The following is a 22,804-nucleotide window of genomic DNA, read 5'->3' as shown; positions in this document are numbered from 1 at the left end:
AATATGCTTTAATAAAATAAAAGTTGCAATTCTTACAAATATAAAATAATTAACTTATATATTCTTACAAAGAATATATTCTTATATATTCTTATATATTCTTAACTTATATAATTAACTTATATCCATAAGAGGAAGACCCGGTACTCCTAACAGTTGGTTTTCGAGAAATATTTGGACCATATTTTGAAGTAAAATCTTGAAAAAGCATTTGTAAATCACAATAAAGACCAGTTTTGATATCCATGAAGTTCGGCATATCCAAAGCATCATAAGTAACACCCTCGCTATAGGCTATATCTTTAAAAATTTGATAATAAATTTCTAAAAGGCCACAAACACCTTCGTATTTGAAAGACGGGTCTAAATTTGAAATAAATAACATAAAATTAAAAAACTTTACAGAATTAATCTCAGGCTGATCTGCCGGAACCAGCCGATCCATCACAAAAGCTAGAGTAAATATGAACTATTTTTCAGTAATTAATACATGATACATTAAATAAAGTTAAGCTTGAGATCAATTCTTAAAACGTAAATCAAACTATAAATATTTATGAATGCTAAAACAATAATCAAAACAGAGCAATATTTTTATTATTATTTTAATTAAAGAACTATAGTGATTAAGATGGAGCCTACAAATAAAATTACATCCAAGAAAAATTTGGAAAAGCAATAGGCCCATTTCGATTATTTTGACTTGTTTTGGTAATAATGGTTGAACATGAAATGGCCATCTGCACGGTTCCGGGCCGGTTCTGGCGGTTCCGGCCGGTTCCACGGTTCCACGGTTCCGGTTCCGGTTCCGGTTCCGGTTTGGAACCGTGAACCGGCGGTTCTTGAAAATGGAACCGTAACCGAACCGTTTTGCGGCGGTTTCGGTTCCCGGTTCGGAACCGTCTCTAACGGTTCCGGTTCCGGGACCGTGCGGTTCGGTCCGGTTCCCGGTTTCAGTTCACGATTCCGGTTCGGATGGCCATGTCTATTCGAAACTCATCTAGATCAAAATGCACAAACTAACATCTCATCTATATAATTTCATAAAGCAATACTAATTCTCAACAAAATGAACATTGTTAACTTCATATATAATTTCATACCAAGCAATATAATTCATACCAAACAATTATTCGTTAAAACTAATTAATTAATTAACTACACTTTTGTGAGAAACTTCATATATAATTATTCGTACAAAAATAATGAATTAATTAACAAACACTGTTAAACAATATAATTAACACTTAAACAATTTAATTCATAAGCAATACTACTTCAATAATTAACACTTAAATAATATAATTAAATTAAATTCAGTAAAATAGTTATAATTGCTATAAAGATAATAGTACATAAAATAGAAGATTTTATGCCGATATAGAATGTGTCCGGCCGGTGAAGTTCCCAGAAAAATGTGTCCGACCGGGTACATTTTTGGTAAACAATGTTTCGGCCGGACACTTTTTTCGGGCACTTTCCCGGGCGGACACATGTTATTTTTGCATAAAATAGATTTTTACACAATTTTATAGTTAATGCTTAACTCAAAAAAATAAAAACCTTTGAAGAAAATGATGATGAAGATGCCATGGAATTTTCTCGATTTAGTTTGTCTCTCGCGTGAATGATGCGTGTGAAGTTCTTTCTTCCTCTCTCTCTCTCTCGCCGTTAAATTCAAATTTTGCCCAACCTCAATGAATTGAAGATGTGAATATAATGATATATGAATTGATATTCCTTTCCAACCGATGGGATATGGGTCGGCTTTATCATGCATGAGTTACCTTATTATTAGGCTTTATGTCTATCAGAGCATCCGCATTGGGGTTACATGATAGCCTACATGATAGCTTACTTTATGAGGGGGGGCACATGGTGTAAAGAGGCTGCATTGGGGTTACATGATAGCCTACATGATTTTTTTAGTTTTGATTTTTATGCTTTTCACTTAAATTTAATTGCTCAAATTCAAATAACACATTTTACTAATAATTAAAAATGTGGAAGAAGGAGATAAAGAGAAGAAAAAGAAGAGAAAAAAAAATTGTTGAACGGTAAAAAAAAACACGCAAATCGAGGCAGCCAAATATTAATTCAATTTTTTTTAATAGGCGCGTGTTTCCTATAAGGCAAATGGGCTACACGATAGAACGTGTAGCCCTCGTGTAAGTGTGTGTTGCATCGGTTACACGATAGCAGCCTTACACGAGTAGGCTGCTATCGTGTAACCGTTGCAGATGCTCTCACCAAAAATTTAAAAAAAAAATAGATTCCCCCTTCAATTAGATGAGGACGATTCTTGGGCAAAGAAGAAAATATTGGAAATCTCCAAAATATTTGCTTATGATTGGTGATATAAGAGGTGAGTTGTATTGGAAAAGATATGGATATACAAAGAATTTCAAGGAATATATGTATTGAACGGAAGAGAAAGAATTTGGTAAAAAAAAAAAATTCAAATTAAGAGATTAAAGGGAAAAAAAATAAAAATTTTAAAATAGATACACACGCATTTTAAAAAAATTAAGAGAAAGAATTTCATTCAAGAATATATATACATACATACACACGCTCGGACACAAGAAAAAGGGAAAAAAATGCAATATTAAGATAGATACACACGCATTTTAAAAGAAATAATTAAGTCATTAGTCAAACTATATGTTTTTTTCTTGAAAAAGCAAACAACATAGCAATCGTGTGTAAGAGATGTAAGAGATTAAAATTGATGTTGACATTTTAAGGGTAAAATAATCATTCAGGGCATAGAATACTTTGAATAATAAAAGAGAGCATTTTTACAAAAAAAAAAAAAAAAAGATAAGAAAGTGGATATTTTAAATTTCCACTTTTTTCTTTATATTGGGCGACCAAACACGCCGTGTCCTATGTTAATAATATCATGTTACACAAAAACTAAGTGAAAGTGCATATTATCGTGATACTCACTGTATAAGATAATAATATGATACTAACTATTTTTTTTTTTTTTTGCAAAAATATGATACTCAAACTTACCATCAAGCATTACCGATATAAAATATGAAATAAAAAAATAATTTGACGATCCTGTCTACCTATGTCATGATACTGTCCCTTTAGTGTCATGGCCTACACATTAAAAAATAAAATAAAATGAGTTATTTCCTTTTTACTGCTTAAAACTGCACGACCATAACGAAGTTGCAGTTATCGTACTGTTCAACTAAATGTTTAATGTTGCGAGGGCAGGAGTTTCCAGTCAAAAAGGAAAATTTTCCATTCAAACACAAACATTAATTCCAATGCAGACGAAACCTTTAATGTTTGTGGTTCAAGCTAGATAAAGGTAACAAGATGAAGATGAATTATGGGCACACATAAAGTTGCTAAATGATGGTAAAAAAAGGGGCCATTACTACAAATATCTGATTCCTCATAAGAATAAAGCTCAGACATTATTTTTGCAAAAAAAAAAAGGTCAGACATTATTTTAAACACATATTTTATTTGCTCATATTATACATAATTTTGATAAATACATAATGAAAACAAATAGATATAATTCATTGCATCGAATTCAAGTGAGATTTATCTCTTCTATGCTGTTTACAAATTATTCCATATAATTGAAATTTATTCAGTACAAATTTTAAATAGCAGTTGCGAATTTACCTTATAATAATTTATTTTAAAAAAAAACAATAAGAAAAGAAGATAACTATGAGAGAGAGAAGGGTATCTCTTGGCTTTCTCCAAAATCCCATTCTGCACTTTTTTGCCCTCTTGTGATGGTAATTTGTGAAAAAAAAGGTAACATACTAAATGTATTGTTCCTCTCAAGGGCCCCTCCAAATTCTCTTTTCTTTTGACCAAAAAAATTGCATATATGCCAAAGATTTCCCAATTTCTCGTGAGTAAAATTTCGAGTACAAATTTGAAATTTTAGGTAAGAATATAACCCGTGTATGAAAACCTAGCACCAACTAAGGTAAAATAAACAATTTTAACATGGAGTTACTTGCACTCTAATCCTAATTATAAGCTAATGACTAAAGTAGAAGCCCCTCTTTCATATCCCAAATCAAATTGTGTGGCAAGTCATAATTTGAAACTCAACAATACAAACTTAGAGCAACAAGTGTGTTGGGCTAATGATAGGAGATTAATGCTCAATACCTGAAATTTTGGGTTCGAGTCTTTCGTCGCATGGTCTTTAAATTTCTTTATTTAGTTATATATTTTATAAAAAAAAAAAACTAATACATACTATTTGGCACCCAAATACATATCAATCCTACAATTATATTTATTTCAATCTCATATATTTCATTTCATTTAAATCTATACGATTTTAATGTACGCGATACACTAATAAATAAATCATAATATTTGAAATAATATTTAAAACCTAAAATTAGAAGTCCAAGGAATACTTTTCTAGTCAATGACCTTAATTCTTCAGTCTTTATTTTGTCACACCCAATTTCCCTTTTTTTGTTCTTTTTTCTTTTTTCTCATATCAATTTTTCTCAATAAATACCCCTCACTATTTCACCACTGCCTCCTCTTCTCCATCTCTCTCATTCTCTCTCTCTCTCAGACACACACACACACAGACAAGATGATGATGAGTAGACGAGTGTGTTTCAGCCCCGAAGCAAGCATCTACAGCAAGCAGGGCGGCGGCGCAGGCAAGGTTGGTGAAGAAAAGAAGAGAGTGGTGATGAAATTATGGATGTTCAAACTCCCAAAAGCGTCGAGAATTTCGGTGGGGGGTTTCTTCAAAAACATCGGAGAGAAGGTGGCGAGAGCTCTGCCGCCTCTGGCGGCGGCGGGTCGCCGGAGATGCTCGTGCAAAGTGTCGTCGTCGGCGAGTTTGGGGAGATCACGATCATATGCAGAAACACTTGATTCTCAGAGGGCCCAAGCCATCGAAGACTGCATCGAGTTCTTGAACTCTTCTTCTTCTTTGCAAAGATCCAATTCAGTTTCCAGCTCTTGCTAGAAATATATTCTCTGTAAAAATCAAAATAGACAACAAAAAAAAAAAGGAAAAAAATTGTGTTTCTTGCGTAGGTTGTAATAATATGATGTTTGATAGTATTTTGGTTTTGTAAGAATTATTGAAAGATACATATAACAGTGTTTTAATCAGGCAGTAGGACTGAAAAGGATATTCACCTTCCTCGGTAGCGGCAAATTCTCGATATAATAAAAAGAGCATATGCAAAAATGTCCTTTTCTTATAAACACTTATGAAAAAGGGCATTTTTACAAGTGTTTATAAGAAAAGGGCATTTTTGCCTATTAACATTAATAAAAACGATATCAAATATTGTTTCATGATTAAAGGTCGAAGTTCACAGTTACTTGTTTGAAAATTTGGTAAATAAAGTGGTCATTAAATTGTGAAATTAACGTTTAACTTCCGATAGATTTATTGGTCGGGGTCCACAGAGCAATTAATTTGAAGTAGACAAAAGCTTCTATGCTTATATATCTATGTTTTATTAGGTGTGTTTACTTTGATGTAAAATTTTTATTTAAAAATGATGATCAGAAAAAATGAGATAATATATTTTTTTTTATCATGTGTTTACTTTGTTAGAAATAGATGGATAAACAAATTGAAATGTTCGAAAATATTTTCACATCCTCCCAATAGAATAATATTATCCATCATTTGTGAGAAAATGAGTGAAAAGGGGTTGCCGAATAAATTTTACAGCCTGACCGGAGAAAATTATCCATCATAGGAAACATGTGAAAATGATGGAAAATATATTTTTTCTTGTTATAAACTAGAGATAAATGTGAGAATAGAGAAGAAAATATGTATTGAGCGTATTCAATATGAGGGCCAAAGGCCTCTATTTATACAAGTAGGAAGCTAGAGTTTTAGGGAGATTTCTTGGTCAACACATATAAGATATATTTATAACTTCCCCTTGATTGACCAATCCCTAAAATAAAAAATGTTGCCTCATTAAAACCTTGTTAGGAAAACCCAATGAGACAAAACCTAGTCGAAGGAAAAAGAGTACAACTGCTTCCCCTGAACTTGATATCATTGAAGATCTTTGAGCCGACGCATGCCGATCTCGTGTACCAACTTTCTGAATGTCTATGTTGGTAATGTCTTGGTGAATAAATCCGTCAGATTATCACTTGAGCGAATTTGTTGAACGTTGATATCGACATCCTTTTGAAGGTCGTGTGTGTAGAAGAGCTTGGGAGAAATATGTTTCGTCCTATCGCCTTTGATGTATCCTTCCTTGAGTTGCGCGATGCAAGAAACATTGTCTTCATATAAAATAGTTGGTTTGGCCTTTGATGAAGCTAACCCGCACGACTCTTGGATATGACTTGTCACATTTCTCAACCATACACATTCTCGACTTGTTTCGTGGATTGCAATGATTTCAGAATGATTTGAGGATGTTGCAGTCAAGGTTTGCTTCACAGATTTTCATGATATAGCAGTTCCACCACATGTGAAAACGTATCTAGTTTGTGACTTAGCTTCATGTGGATCGGATTAAAATCCTGCATCCAAGTACCCCACTAGAGTATTATCAGATTTTTCTTGATAATATAATTCAAGGTCAATGATACCCTTTAGATAATGTAGAATGTGCTTAACACCATTCCAATGTCTCAAAGTGGGTGCAGCGCTAAATCTTGATAGAAGTTTGACAGAAAAAGCTATATATCCAGTCTAGTATTACTAGCTAGATAAGTCAACGCTCCAATGCACTTAGATATGGTACTTCTGGACCAAGTGTTGTTTCACCTCTTCAATTGGTCGAAATGGATATTTCTTAGTATCAATAGATCTAACGACCATTGGTGATGCTAATGAATGTGCATTATTCATGTAAAAGCGTTTTAACACTTTTTCTGTATATGTGGATTGATGGATAAACGTTCCTCTATGAATACGTTCCATTTGCAAACCAAGACAAAACTTTGTCTTTCCCAAATCTTTCATCTCAATTCTTTTTTTTCAAATATTCAGCAGTTTTATTGAGCTCTTCAGCAGTCCCAATTAAATTTAAATCATCAACATAAACTGCTATGATTGCAAATCCACTTTCGGTTTTCTTAATGAAAACACAAGGGCAGATATCTTTATTCTTGTATCCTCTTTCAAAAGATACTCGCTCAGTCTATTGTACCACATATGACTAGACTGTTTCAACCCATACAACGAATTTTGCAGTTTAATAGAATACATGCTTTTGAGTTTTGACTGCAATCCTTCAGGTATTTTTTAAATCCTTCAGGAATTTTCATATATATGTCATTATCTAATGACCCATATAGATAAGCAGTTACTACATCCATAAGGCGCATATCAAGCCTTTGTGACACAGCCAGACTAATCAAAATCTGAAAGTAATAGCGTTCATTACGGAAGAGTATATTTCCTCATAATCAATTCCTGGTTTTGTGAAAAACCTTGTGCTACGAGTTTTGCTCTATATCTCATAACTTCATTTTTCTCGGTTCTCTTTCTAACAAAGATCCACCTGTATTCAACATGGATTTTAGATTCCGGAGTTAAGGCTATATATCCAAATACTTTTCGGTTATCACAGGAATTTAATTCCTTTCTATAGCTTCTTTTCACTTTAGCCAATCAAGTCTCTGTTTGCATTCTGCAACATATTTTAGTTGAGGATTCTCATTTAAAACATGAAGAGCTATATGAAAGGCAAATATATCATCAACAATGATATTTTTTCTCTCTAGTATCTGATGTAAATAATTTATTGAGATCTCATGATTTTCAGATACTTGTAATTCTTTAGGAATTACATCGCTTTCATTGGTTGATTAGTCATTTTCGTCATTGTTTGGTTTTCATCTTGCCCCTTTCTTTTTCTAGGCATAGAATCTTTGGAACCAACTGGTCGACCATATTTTTGACGAATTTTAGACTCATTTGCTGCCAAAGCTATATGTCCTTCAGGGACATCAATTTTAGTTGGAGTATTTGCAGCATGTATGTGAGATTGTGTCACTTTTCTTGTATCTACAAAAGCATCAGGAATTTGATTTGCAATCTTTTGCAAATGAATGATCTTTTCAATTTCTTGTTCATATTGATTTGTTCTAGAATCAAAATTGTGATAAGTTTTTCTCATTCCAAGAGAGTTCCTTGTGCTTTTCTAGATGTAGATTTGTTCCTCCTAATGTTGGAAATGTCATTTCGTCAAAATGACAATCTGCAAAACGTGCAGTAAAAAATCATCTGTTAAAAAGGTTCTATATACCTTATAACCGAGAGTGAATCAAATCCAACATATATCCCAAGTCTTTGTTGGGGACTTAAACCGCGCAACCAAAAGTTCGTAAGTGAGAAACATCAGGTTCTCGGCCAAAGATAATTTGCATTGTGGAGTATTCATGATTGGTTGATGGCCTTAGTTGAACTAGTGTTGCAGCATGTAATATGGCATGACCCCAAGCAGTAGTTGGGAGTTTTGATTTCATAAGTAATGGTCTAGCAATAATTTTAAGACGTTTAATAAACGATTCCGCTAAACCATTTTTTAGTATGGACCTGAGCGACTGAATGTTCAATCTCAATTCCAATAGCCATACAATAGTTTTCAAATGCTTGAGACATACACTCACTAGCATTATCAAGACGAATTCTTTTAATTGAATTGTATGTGAATTGAGCTCTTAATTTTATGATTTGAGCAAGTAGTCTAGCAAATGTTGCATTTCTAGTAAAAAGCAAGCATACATGTGACCATATATAAAATGCATCAATTAATACCATAAAATATCGAAAAGGTCCACAAGGTGGATGTATAGGTCCATAAATGTCTCCTTTAATTCTTTCTAAGAAAGATGGAGATTCAGTATTATCCTTCGTATATGAAGGTCTAATGACTAACTTGCCTTGCGCACAAGCATCACATGAGAATTCATTTGTAGAAAGAACCTTTTGATTCATATGTTGTGCCCATATGAATTATTGATTATTCAGCGCATTATAGTTGCTCCAGGATGTCCAAACCTATCATGCCAAAGCTTAAAGCTTTTGTGTCATTGAACTTCACGTTCATGACGTGGTTTGTCTCAATTGCTTTTATGAATGTATAATACATTCCAGAAGGTAGTTATGCTAATTTTTCTTTTGTCAGCTTATAGCTTGAAACAAAAGAATTTATGCAAAGATATTCATTTTTACCTTCCACACAATTGTCTAGATGTGATATCCATTATTACGGACATTCTTGAAACTTAGTAAGTTCCTTTTGAACTTACTAGAATACAGGGCATTTTCAATACCTAATTTAGTATCATTTGACAAAATGATACAAGCTCTTCCGGAGCCTTCAATGATGTTTGATGCACCTGATATTGTGTTAACATTATCCCCAGCTAATGTCAACTTAAGGAAATACTTCTTCTTTTGAAGAATAATATGTGTATTGGCACTATCACCAAGACAAATATCACAAGATTCTATATAATGTTAGTGTATAGATGTTCATACCTTGTTAAAAACATCTCCGCAAAAACCTTATAGGAAAAATTCGATAGAGGAAAAGAGTACAAGACATATATATTTACTCATATATTACACTAGTTGCCTCGTTAAAAACCTTAACTAAGAAAACCTCGTAGGAAAAAACTTAGTAAGGGAAAAAGAGTACAACCATTCGCTCTTTAGGGCCATTTGACCTTCATGGTCTAATTTTCAAGAGCATGTAATATGAATTGCTCTTGAAGAGTATGTAATATTCTTCATGGAATATTGATTGTGTTACATCGGGAGCAACAATATGAATCAAATAGATAAAGATTCAAGGATATGTTATCCAAATATTTAATTTACTTGCTCTTAGAGCATGTAATATTCTTCATGAATATTACTTGTGCTACTTTAATAGCATCAATTTAAGATCTTGAATGTAATATTATTTAGGAATACTACTTGTGCTCAAGGTCTAATTTTCGAGAGCATGTAATATGAATTGCTCTTCAAAAGCATGTAATATTCTTAAGGAATATTACTTGTGCTACTTTAATAGCATCAATTTAAGATTTTGAATGTAATATTCTTCAGGAATACTATGTGTGCTACTTTAATAGAATCAATTAATTTTCAAGATCATTTTAGAAAAATAGACCATATATAATATGTCAAATCTCAAAATAAGAGCACAAAAATCACAGAATTTGACATGAAAATTGATAACAATAAACTTCACAATAAACAAATTGATTTGATTTATTTTTACTGAATATCAGTTTGTCACATTAGAGGGAAATATAAAGAAAAAAATTTGATATAATCCTATATCAATTTGTCATATTCTAAACTCCATCAATTCTCGACAAAATTTATTAGTCAACAATTTAAGAATCCAGAAAATATTATTCAACTTATTAGGATCAATGAAAACACGTATTGATGGAAAACAATCTAAAGTCGTAATTTTATTAGCAAAGTGACCAATTAAATTCAGCAGAACCTTGCAAATTCCACAAAAAAAAATAGATTATGCGTAACTAGTATTACAACACAATTTGTGATCTTTAATTATTGCTAATACGCATACCTCAAATATAGCATCACTAGTAATTACTCATGAGTAACAAAGAAGTATATTCGAGTCGCAAATATGAACTAGATTATCCAAATTACAGGTATGTGTCACTAGATTAGATTTTCTATTAATCTCATTGTGTGGTCGTCAATTTATAAATTTGATTTAATATCTAAAATAATCAATCCAAATTCACGTTGACATCTCGTTTGAAAAAAAAAGGTGACTTGAATGACTACTAACTAATGGTTATATATAAATCTGTTAATTGAATAGCATCAGAATTTCCACATTAATAATAAAGCTAGCAATTGAAGTTTGATATATATGATTACTGAAAATAATTACGTATTATACTTATACTAACAGTGGGCCAGTGGCTATACAGAACGTCTAGACCCTAGTTGAAAGTCGAAGCATTTAACCGCCAGCAACATGTAAAAGGGATTATAGAACACATAAATTTGGTATAAAATATGCAGAAAAAACAATCGCTCAATGACCGATTAAAATTTAAGTAAACTAGCATACAACAACCATGAAATACTTGCACAAAATTATTCAGATCGAAGTGGAATGCGGAAATTTCGTGAAATCAAATAGAGATGAAGTTATTTAATTAACTACTCTTATATGATTCACATAAAATCGACACATATTGATGGCACAAAAATTAAAGTAAAATTACCTTTCTGTGATCGAAGGGAGACGAGAGAACTAGAACTATCGTGCTGATAACGTGTTATAAACTAGAGAGAAATGTGAGAATAGAGAAGAAAATATGTATTGAGCGTATTCAATATGAGGGCCAAAGGCCTCTATTAACCTTTTCTATCAAAGTAAACACATCCTAATTAATTTGAAGTAGACAAAAGCTTGTATGCTTATATATCTATGTTTTATTTATTGATTTCTTTTAACAACTGAGTAATTTGATTTACTAATTCATAATTCGAGTACGGCCACGCCAGATGAGCTCTTTGAAATAAGCTCCGGGAGGTTCCTCACTTCTAAGGAGGTGATTAGTACGATGGAATTGAATAAGGGTGAAATGGAATGAGGGTGGAAAAAGAATGATAAATCTTAGATGATTCCTATGCTTAGTATGCACAAGAAATACTAAAGAAATGGAATTGTGATTCTATATTTAATTCAATTCCTATAATTGGTAACTAGAAATAAAGTTTAGAAATGAAATGAAATTATTTTATTTTATTAATTTCAATCCATATATTAGACTATTACTTATATAAAGTTGATAATATTTTATTTTTTCTAAAAAGAATTATTCAATTTTTTTTATATTTTAAGTAAATAATAATAATAATAATAACAATAATAATAATAATAATGATGTATGTTTCATACAATTTAGAAGGATTAAGAATAGAATGCAATGGCTAATACCATGGTAGGTGGAATTAATGAAATTTTTATTTTTAAAATTTGATGTCTATTTAATTTATATTAGATTTAAAAATGAGATAAAAAGTTTATATAATCTCCTCGTACAACCCTTATTGTGGAGAGGGCGGCTCTATAGCTCTCTCCAAAGAGCCCTTAGAGCATGATCGATCCGAGGCTTAGGGAGTGAGGCTGCATTGGAGACCCGCCCTGATGCGAGGCGGTGTCTTAGCCAAAATACGGGTCGAAGGCAAGAAATATGTGGGGACGCGCCCAATTAAAAAAAAATCGAAATTCTATTTTTAAAATTTGAAAATTTTGAAAAATTCTATTTTAATTATGTTTTTAATTTTATTTTAATTATTGTAATGTTTAATTTTATTTTTAATGAAATTGAAAATTTAAAAATAAAAGTGTAGAAATATGAATTTTGTGAAAATGGAGATTTAAGACACCCTCTAAACACCAATGCATCGGAGAGGGGTGTGTCTTAGGTAGGGACCACCATCTAAGACACCCCCTAAAACACCATGCATTGGAGATGCTCTTAATACTTTAATAACTTATAATAAAATACAATAATATTATGATATTTTCAAATTACGCACCAAAACTCTTTTCTATTTCTTATTTCACCAAAACTCTTTTCTATTTCTTATTTTCATAAATAGACTTATTAATGTTCAACCGATGTGAAACTACTGACATCATACCCCTCTACTCCGGAACATGATAATTGTACTTAACATTTATTTATGGATTATTGGCGTATAAATATATTAATTTTGAATTAATATTAAATTTTAATATTGATTTTAAAAAGTATTTAAAAATACACGAATTTATTGATTATAGTAATTTTAATACGAATTTTATTTTCTTTCATAAATACAATTCGAGACGAATCAAAATAAATTTCTTTACAATTTAATATAATCCGATAAATTTGTGTTAAAAAATTATTGCAATCTAATTTATCCACATTAACATTTCGGCATGCTAAATACTTTAATTTGATCGAAAATAAAATTCGTGTTAAAATTATTATAATCAATAAATTGGTGTATTTTTTAATACTTTTTAAAATTCACGTAAAAAATCATAATTGACCCAAAGTTTTGGTCCAAAGTTGATGTATTAATATGTCAAATAACTCTTTATTTATTTAAGCAGCTAGTTACAAAATCTATCGCCCTTTTCAATTGAAAAAAGGAACTCAACCTAGACTATGAGCAACCTTGCTAACCAAAAACATTTTAACTCCAATAATAAATAAAAAAATTAAAAAAAGGAAATTTCATATATACAAAGCACCGACATCAAATGGCTTAACCAGTTAAGCTACTTACAATTTGTGTCTATCGATTTTACTAGAGTTTGAATTTTTATTTTATTTTCAATAAACTACATGAATAAATAATTTTTTTTAAAGAATACCACAATGAACTCAAACTCAAAACTTTAGATCTTAAATATTAACTACCTAACTCTAGGCCAATACACGCACACTAGAGATTGAATTATTACTCCACAAAAGAGTAGGTAATCCTAATAAATATTTATACATTTCAGTAAATCATTTTCTTTAGCTACCCATAACGTAGAAAGTACCGAAAAGATTCAAATCAAGACTTCTCTATCGCAAAAGTCGTTCATCCCCAACGACCTAAAATTTTGAAAAGATTGACAATACTTACCAAATAGTTACATGTGATGGTACAAAATTTCCAGAAAATATCAAGAACCAGCTTCTCAATTAAAATCAACATACAACATCCACTTGTATTTGCAAGTATATGCTTATATAATTTCTAGCTAAAAAGGACGATTTCTCATGGATCAAGGGGAAGTTTTTCAAGACCTTGAACTCCGTGACTGGAAGCCTTTTTCATCTCTAGAGCTCGCTTGTACGGGGGCGCAATAGGAGGTTGTACAGGATCTAAGCTCTGATACGATCCATCTGCACGCTTGGGAAGTGGATACGAACGATCTGAGTCGAACCCATTGAGGTCGCCACACGCCAGAAATGGGATATACACCTTGTTAGGCCCTTCGAGCCACCCACTGCTGCAATCTGTTCGCAAAATATATGATCAGATGAAACAGGGGAAGCAAAAACATAATATATTACTACCCTCTTTGAGGTGCCTACTTTTTGCAGAGTGAAAATTTTGACAGTTTATTGCTTTCAAGAATCGCAAGTATGTCTGTGTTTGAATGAACAGAGAAAGATGCTTTCCCTCTGTCCTTTCTGGTTCTACATAACCTCTTTGGCCGTGTATGTGTGTGTGTGTGCACGTGAGTTTATTCTCAAATAGTATAAAGATCCAATCTTTGTTGAGAATTAGTAACTCAGGAAAATGGGATATGATGAATTTTACATAATCATAGACCTTCATTACGTTACGTGCAATGGGGCTCTATAAATTAGCTGAATGAGAAAGGGAAGAAAACGGAAACAAAAAGTTCCAGAATAAGAGAAAAAAATGGCATCAGAATTACCTAGATCGTCAGCACCAGAAGGACTACCAATTTTCTCCAGGAGACGATGCAAATCTTTGTGGTTGAATCCATCAGGAGGCGAGTAATTCTCACAGACCACAAATGCCTCTGTACAATGAAAAGAATAAAACATTCAAATAGCCGGATGCATGAGAGAAGCTTTATTTTCTATAAATATTGACATGCATGGGAAGAATTAAAAAGTAAGTGATAAAATTCATGCAAATTTTATTTTTCATCAACCATCACATCTGAACAAAAGTTCGTGAATAGTAATTGCTTATGTTTATGCTTATGCTTATGCTTACAGAGTTGAATTCAATTGACTAGGAAAATTGGAACTAATTGGGAGCAGGGGAACAAGGATACCACATGATTAGTTAATAAAATTATAAAATTAAAGGAAGTAATAAACATGGACAGTTAATTACCGATGCTTGAATTACGACTGCTTTTCGGCTTTGCAAATGTTACTTCCGTGAAAAATAATTTCAACTGTCATAAAAGAGCAAAACAATGTAAGTCCATTTACCTTACTACCTATTAATAGAGCACATACAAATTCATAATTCTTAAGAAAGAATTCCATTATGTCAGTACATAGGAAGGTAGAAACAAGGCCAGCAAACACAAAAGGAGAATCATTAGCATGCACCAAGGTTTACTGACCAAACTAAGAAAAACGTCGTATGATAGATAATACGTTTGATCACATCTAAATTCTGAAATCATTATTCTCCAAAATGTTAACAGTTAAAGATTCCATAACGACAATTCATAAGAAGGTTAGAGTAATGCTGAAAATATGGAAAGAGAAAGCACTTAGCATGTACAAAAGTTTGATGTTCAAGTACTACTTGGACGGAAAAGAAAAATGAACTGAGAACATTTACGCTGCAGCCAAGTCAGAAGAAGAATCACATCTCAGTAAATAAATAGGAGAACAGATTACTAAGCAAAAAGCAACACAATAGAATTGTGAGGAAGACCAGCTGACCAGCTATAGAAGTATAACCCACCTGACAGTAAAGGAGACTAGTATCTTTCCCTCGAAATACTTTTGCAATAAACTTTCCACCTATCTTAAGTATGTGTGTAACTATTGTCAATGCCTGCAAGAATGTTTGGGAGGGAAACCTCTGACATCAGAGTGTCGATTAAAAATAAATATCTTCTGTAGAGAAGACTTTACGTGCAAAGACATATTGAGTACAATAAGAAACAATGCGTTCACAATAAAGAACTTCAAACATCATATTCTTCATTATTTATCTTTTGCCATGAAAAGTAAAGTAAGAGGTTAATTAATATGGTAAGCATGTAGAATAATTGCAAGTGAAAAGTAAGAAAGCAAAAGGATTTTGATAGAGTAAAGGTGGAGATGACGCTAACAATATAATTTACTGAACGAGAGGAACTCCTCCACAACGGAGGCCTACAGCAAACACGCTGTTTACAAACTTAATCCCAGCATAAACCCTACTGCTACGATACTCACTATAAATAATAGAAAAGGAAACCCTAACTTACTAAGCCCATGCAACATACTGGACGGGCTTAAGGACTCATAATAATTATTGACCCAAACATAATAAATGACTTAACAAGATAAGAAGAAATAAAGATAAACTTAATCAGCCAAGGTCTATCAATAGCCTCCCCGGGCAAAACAGCCTTGTCCTCAAGGCTGGAGTATGGACCGGAAATAAGATGCCTCAACAGGCGCATGCTGGTGTAGTGCATCGAACTCGGGCTCCCCCAATTCATCACACACAAGGACGTTCAACGTCTTAGGCGGGCAGCGGTGAAGGGGTCCGAAAGTCAGACCGCAACGGAAGCAGGTACCAGCGGCAAGATGTTTTTGAATCTCTGATTGCGGCAGTTGGCGAAAGTTTTTGGCCTTGCTTAAAGGTAGTGAGGCGGCAGAAACCGTGGAGTCGGAAGAGTAGGTAGCTGTGGCTGTTGGTTGGCCGGCTGTGAGAGGGGTAACACGGTGGGAAAACACGGTAGGGGTACTAGGACGGGCAGCACGGCGCGCTGCGCTGACCGCAGAGGTGTAGTCAGTGAGAGCGTTGTCCTGTATCTGCTCTCGCACCGAACGCTGGAGACCACCGAGGAAATATCCTAAGCACTGGTCATCCGAAAGGGGAGGCAGCTGGGCCACGCGGCTTTCGAAAGCAGCGATGTAATCCTCCAGAGATCCTGTTTGATGTAATAGAAACAAGGCCTCGTAGGTGTTGAGCGTGGAGGCATCGCCGAAACGCGCCAATAAGGCTTGGGTGAATTGTGGCCATGCCGGGTTGGGGTTACGACACAGGAGTAGTTGTAACCAGGAAATAGCTGCGCCAGACATGCCGATAATAGCAAGCTGCAGCTTCATGGCCGGGGGAATGCGATGGACGAGAAAATATTGGTTGGCTCGAGCAATCCAGCCCACGGGATCAGATCCATCGAACCCGGGTAAGTCAGATTTTTGAATCGGAATAGTGGTGGGGTTGGTGTTGTCGGGAACGAACGGCTGTTTCCCAGTGGAAGAGTCGCCGGGATCATCTGGAACGAAGGGTTGTTTTCCAGTGGAAGACACGGCGGCCAAGATGGCTGCAAGTTGAGTTTCCATGGCAGAACGGTTAGCGTCGACTGCTTTGGTAAGGGAGGTTAGCGATGTCTGCAACTCTAACACCACCTTCTCTAAATAATCCAGTCGAGACTCGGTGCTGCGCGTCGTAGCAACCATGGCAGATCGGACCAATTGATAGAGTAAAGGTGGAGATGACGCTAACAATATAATTTACTGAACGAGAGGAACTCCTCCACAACGGAGGCCTACAGCAAACACGCTGTTTACAAACTTAATCCCAGCATAAACCCTACTGCTACGATACTCACTATAAATAATAGAAAAGGAAACCCTAACTTACTAAGCCCATGCAACATACTGGACGGGCTTAAGGACTCATAATAATTATTGACCCAAACATAATAAATGACTTAACAAGATAAGAAGAAATAAAGATAAACTTAATCAGCCAAGGTCTATCAGATTTGTTCCATTCTTTTCATAATTATTATCAAATTAGTAAGCTTTGCATCACAAAATTGTTCATTTTTGCAACAATAAAATTCCTAGATTTTCAATTTTATCGTAAAGATGCAAAGAAATTTGAAAATGAAAGGGAATAATGCTCTTGCAGAAAAGTGATGTCATCCAACATCTCCAGCATTAGCAAACAAAAGATAATAATACTAACCGCCAATATTAGTTGGGTCTGAACAAATTCATCCATGTCATGTAGGCCAGTTACTGACATATGCAGAGGAAACATGTTTATAAATGGATAATATACAGAATATGCATACTATAGACTAGAAGGAAGTCTAATTTAACAATCATTTGACCGACCATCAGGTGCGCCATCACACACAACAAGATCAGCCTTGCCTCCATCAAAATGTCTGATGACCTGAGATTGAAAAAACAATGAAATGTTGGAATGAGGTCACAGAAGCACATGATGCGATAAAAGAAGCTAAGAATCTGAATTGCGGAAAGGCTATAATGAAGATATTAATATGAGAAAAAAAAAATGATTAATGTAGAACTTCAGATTCTGGAGCTTAGACCACATACAAATAGACCGGTAAATTCATATTGTTCATATGATTGCAAAAGTGAACAAGAAAAACAACGAATAGGTGCATTAAGTTTCTAAGCCATCCCAAGGACTAAGAAGGCTAACAATCAGTAAGCATGATGGTCTTGCAACAGGTTCACGCCTGATAAATACGAACATTTGAAATAACATCTACATGGATAATAAAAAATTGAAAAAAGAAATAAGATTTATAAGTTGCGTGGGCGCAGGTCCATTGCACAAGACTGCTTTGAGTGGTAGTCCCATCTTGTTGCTTTTATCTAGCTAGAATCAGTTCTTGCAAATATTTTGTGTTTCTCAATGGAGCAGAGATATAATAAATAAGAAAGGAAAAGGAATCCTCAACAGGCCTATGGCAGCAGCTGTCCCAGAATTCCAAATCCCCAAAAGATAAACCTCAGCTGCTAACATATGCTATAAATAAGAATAAGAAACCCTGACCATGCTAGAGCCCAAGCAAACGTAACTATAGGCTGGACTCAACTGAAATAAAACCACAAATATAAAAGCACCAACTAAAAACAACTAACAATAAAAGCAACAACTAATAATCAACGACCGTGCGCTTCCCTCGCATGCTATCAGTTCCCTGAAATCCAATTTGTATTTTGTCATGACTCATTAGAAAAGCTCAATTTGAAAGTCAAATCCCAGAACTATTCGTGCATTTAAAGTAAGGAATAACCTATGGATAATATGACGAAATAGCAAACGCAAAAGAAGTAAAGATTATTCGCACATGCATACTCAACAAGAAATGGACACATAGATCAGGAAGAAAATGCATACCGTTTCAGCAGTGCGAGCATTTGTTATATCCCCTTGAACTTGAATAACACCTTCTATTGGAGCCATAGGCTGGAGATCAATTGCCACAATAAGTGGTAGATCACTATCCCTGCAAAGTTATTATGATACAACTTGGTTCAGACACCAGAAGTTGAACTAGTTGACTAAAGATTCAAACTACATATTGAATATTAAAATGCAAGGATAAAAAATATAGAGGATGAGTCTTATGAGCAATTGTCTACACACCAATATGCGAAAAAAATATCCCAAAACAAAAAGAAGACACAATAGTTAGAAATACACTATTCAGACATACTTGGAATCAGGTGATAGCTTTGCTGGGAGATAAAGTTTTCGGCTCAAAACCTGAATGGAAGACAAGGAGGCACACGAGGTTCAGTGAAAAAAAAGTGCAAGAATCGCCTAGAGAAAAGGAAAATAAAGCAAATTTAAGATCTTATACTGAGAAGGAAAAGGAACTACAATATGCATTAACTAAATTGTATTGATAGGTAGTGCTTAGGTTGGTATAGTTTTGTCATTATTCAATAGCCTTGAGAAGCTGGGGAAGAAGAAATCCTTTGAAGTCTTATTAAAAAGTAGGAAAAGTAAAAGATATTGCATCAGCGTAACTGAAGACCGAAGTTATATCAAAGAAAGGGAACAATCTCAAAGAACTTACATATCGTATCAAAGAAAGGGAAGGATATGAAAGAATTTTCAGTAAATGCACATTTACTAATTTCTCTATAAAAGCATGCCCATTCAGAGTAAACTCACCCATACCCTAAGGGACTACTATGTAGTTGAAGAACAAATAGTCTGAACTTTAACCCTTAATAGACCATCATTTAAACAACTTTCGACTACCCATACAACAGCATCATAAGATATGGCATGCACAAATGCCTTTTTCCAGATATATGAGAGGCTTCCAGAACTAGGAAACTCATTTATCCCATCAACATCTGACGCTTAATACAGTCATCCCTGAATTACAGATACCTGACTCCAGCTTCCTGGTGCTGCGCATAAATCTACCACTCGCTTTACCCCTGTATATTGACATCACATTATCATTTATTTGCATGTAAAATTTTATGAAACTACACTAATTAATCAAATAAGACAAAGTGAAGAACTCATCCACTGAAACAGCTCAAAATATGTAACACATAGAATGTGTTAAAGATCAAAATCAGTCCCTACAAACCTTCAAATATGTTAAATTCTTCATCAATCTGAAGCAGTTTGAAGGCACTCCGGGCACGCCATCCTTCCTCTTTGGCTTTCCTATAGTAAATATCCTGCAAAAATCCAATCAAATAACAACTCAGACAGAGCAACATCACACTAGGGGGAAAAAAGTGTCAGCAAGAAAATGGAGCGGAGTCAAAGTTACCCGTTTATCCCTAGACGCTTTTCCCATTGCTTTTAGTTAAACTATTTTTCAGCCGCCAAACTTCCAGAAGCAAAAGATGAAAACTTTACTCCTGAAACTGGGATTTTCTATACCCTAAACAAATTAACACCGGGGCCAAAAGCAAAGCATGAAAACACAAAAAGAAATCAAAACTGGTTGCATTCTCAAGTCAGTAATTACTTCAAATAGCTTATGCGCATACAAAACCACTCATTTCAATTGCTTTACGTTCCTTGTAGCTCAAAAGCCACGTATTTCTCCGATCATCCACCACAAATACCCCCACCAAACCTCCATTGCTTTATAATACCATACAATTGCCATTCACAAAGAAGAAAAAGGATATACAAGCATCCAAATTGGAAGAAAATAAATACCTTCTCAATAAAAGTCTTCAATTGTCGAGACACGTATAGCGTCGAAGTCTGACGACGACGGCGAGAAATTCCCGGCGACGGAGATGAGAAAGAGGAGAGCGAAACAGCCTTAACGACTACTATTCTAATACAAACAGCGAATCACTAATGGGCTCAATTCTTTCAGGCCAATATTAAGTGAAAACTGGGCCTCATTATGAAGGCCCATTTAAATTTTATTTTGGATTTTGAGGTACTATTTGGGCCTCACAATAAAATTTGAACGTTTTAAACTTTTTTTTAGAGGAGAACGTTTTAAACTTGTTCTTCTGCAATTACCCCAATTCTATGTTTTCACATGACTGAAACATACATTTCTCGATGTTTCACCATTCTGTAATTGTATATCTATAATTCTACATACTATTATCAAAACATCGAGAGGCCGGCGTTTTCCACCAATCTTACCTTTTTCTATTTCTTTTTTGTTATTTTTTTTCTTTTCTTTTAAAAATAGTGTAATTTAATTAATGATTAAATATTCAATATCAAATTAATTTATATCATATCAAGAATTTTAATTTGATATGTATTATCTGAAAAATAAATACAAGATTAAAATGTTACATCAGTTAGAAGCTCTGAATAAAATTAGTTTCTCTCTCTCTCTCTCATTTGCTTTGTTTTCATTTAATTTTTCAATTTTATAGATGCAAGTTTAATTTATATATATATATATATATATATATATATATATATATATATTAAAAGAGCAGTGTTTGAAAATAAAATCAATTTCAAGGATATAATTGAAAGTTTACAAAAATAGTTTAAGAATAATAACAAAAAACCAAAAACACGGTCAAACCACTTTAATTTATATATACAAAGACACGGTCAAACTATTTATCTCATACTCCCTCCGTCCCATATATTTAGGCAGATTGAGATTTTTACAAGGATTAAGAAAAATCATTGGAAATGAAAATATTATAGGGCTGTAAATTAACAGAGCTACTCACAAGCTATTCGAGTTTCAGCTCGAAAAAAGCTCGTTCGGAACTCAATTCGATAGTAAACGAGCTGAGTTCGAGCCTGATTTCGAGCTCGAGATTTTTATCAAGCCGAGCTTGATCCTGACAATGCTCGGCTCGTTGAACTCGCGAACATGTTCGAATTCGATTGCTCGCGAACATGTTTGCGAGCCTGTTCACAAACCTTCAGTCGAGCCTTCAATGGAGTTAGTGCATGAGCCTTAAACAAGTCGAACTCGAGCTCAAGTAACATATTAATTAAGAAGCTTTTCCTAAATTTATGACGAATTCGAGCTCGAACATCATATATACAAATATCTAATGAGCCGAGCTTGAGCTCAAGCTTGAATTCGACATTATTGTGTATTGCCCCAGCCAAGCTCGAACCAAGCTCGAGCTTGATAAGTGGGTGTCGAGCCGAGCTCAGACAACAAGATAAAAGCTCGAATCGAGCTCGAACACCCGAATATTTAAACGAGTCGAGCTCGAGACTGCTAGTATTCGGCTTGGCTCGACTCGGCTCGTTTATAGCCCTATAAATATATAAGTAAACTTCCTAATATGCTTAGATTTATTATCCAATGATGTATTAAAGTTGGAGTAAATTAAAGAATCAAATATGGATATAATAGTAAATGAGTAAAAAATACATTACTTTTTATGGAAATAAGCCTATATAAATGGGACATCCGAAAAAGGAAAATAAGATACGGGATTGGAAATAAGCCTATATAAATGGGACATCCGAAAAAGGAAAATAAGATACGGGACGAAGGGAGTAAATAACTCCCCACCTCTTTTATCAACACTCACTATTTATCTTACTTAAATAACTGAACACAAATTCAATTTAAATAAATATAAAATTCGACATTATTGGATTTAAAGATGCTCACTATTTATCTCACTTAAATAACTTAACACAAATTCAATTTAAATAAATATAAAAGACACTATTCAATTTAAAGATACCCACTAATCTACATTCACACCATTACATCAAAGCAGTTACCACAAACAACATATATAAATCTAATATAGCTTTATCAGAGCATCATTCTTGTACGTGACAACAAATTTT

At 33.8% G+C, this 22,804-nt stretch overlaps 2 protein-coding genes across 4 annotated transcripts; one reads left to right on the top strand and one right to left on the bottom strand.

The window, feature by feature from the left end:
• The first annotated feature begins 4,606 nt into the window (after positions 1-4,606).
• On the top strand, positions 4,607-4,990 carry LOC131018754 (uncharacterized). The gene has a single exon (XM_057947459.1). The coding sequence runs from the start codon at positions 4,607-4,609 to the stop codon at positions 4,988-4,990; it is 384 nt and encodes a 127-aa protein (XP_057803442.1).
• An 8,590-nt stretch (positions 4,991-13,580) lies between these two features.
• Positions 13,581-20,983, bottom strand: LOC131016587 (putative tRNA (cytidine(32)/guanosine(34)-2'-O)-methyltransferase). 3 transcript variants are annotated; one of them, XM_057945296.1, is made up of 12 exons: positions 20,711-20,983; positions 20,313-20,409; positions 20,124-20,217; positions 19,916-19,965; positions 19,227-19,276; positions 18,908-19,016; positions 17,866-17,926; positions 17,714-17,766; positions 15,485-15,577; positions 14,897-14,960; positions 14,466-14,573; positions 13,581-14,037 (listed from the first exon to the last, which is right to left on the bottom strand). In XM_057945296.1, the coding sequence occupies exons 2-12, from the start codon at positions 20,337-20,339 to the stop codon at positions 13,796-13,798; spliced, it is 951 nt and encodes a 316-aa protein (XP_057801279.1). In that variant the 5' UTR covers positions 20,340-20,409; positions 20,711-20,983; the 3' UTR covers positions 13,581-13,795. The 3 variants fall into 3 exon arrangements, with proteins under 3 accessions (XP_057801279.1, XP_057801277.1, XP_057801278.1); XM_057945294.1 differs by having other exon boundaries at positions 20,313-20,419; positions 20,711-20,867; XM_057945295.1 differs by having other exon boundaries at positions 20,313-20,426; positions 20,711-20,861.
• Positions 20,984-22,804: the final 1,821 nt, after the last annotated feature.

The sequence above is a fragment of the Salvia miltiorrhiza genome, chromosome 3 (genome assembly GCF_028751815.1).
Source record: "Salvia miltiorrhiza cultivar Shanhuang (shh) chromosome 3, IMPLAD_Smil_shh, whole genome shotgun sequence".
NCBI classification, from domain to species: Eukaryota; Viridiplantae; Streptophyta; class Magnoliopsida; order Lamiales; family Lamiaceae; genus Salvia; species Salvia miltiorrhiza.
This window is presented reverse-complemented; position numbering and strand designations above follow the sequence as displayed.

Coding starts and splice junctions, on each gene's coding strand:
- LOC131018754 (XM_057947459.1), top strand. CDS start 4,607: ATGATGATGAGTAGACGAGTGTGTTTCAGCCCCGAAGCAAGCATCTAC.
- LOC131016587 (XM_057945296.1), bottom strand. CDS start 20,339: ATGGGAAAAGCGTCTAGGGATAAACGG. Junction 17,927..18,907: donor ATGCTCGCACTGCTGAAACG/GTATGCATTTTC, acceptor TTTCAATCTCAG/GTCATCAGACATTTTGATGG. Junction 14,038..14,465: donor TTCTGGTGCTGACGATCTAG/GTAATTCTGATG, acceptor TTTTGCGAACAG/ATTGCAGCAGTGGGTGGCTC.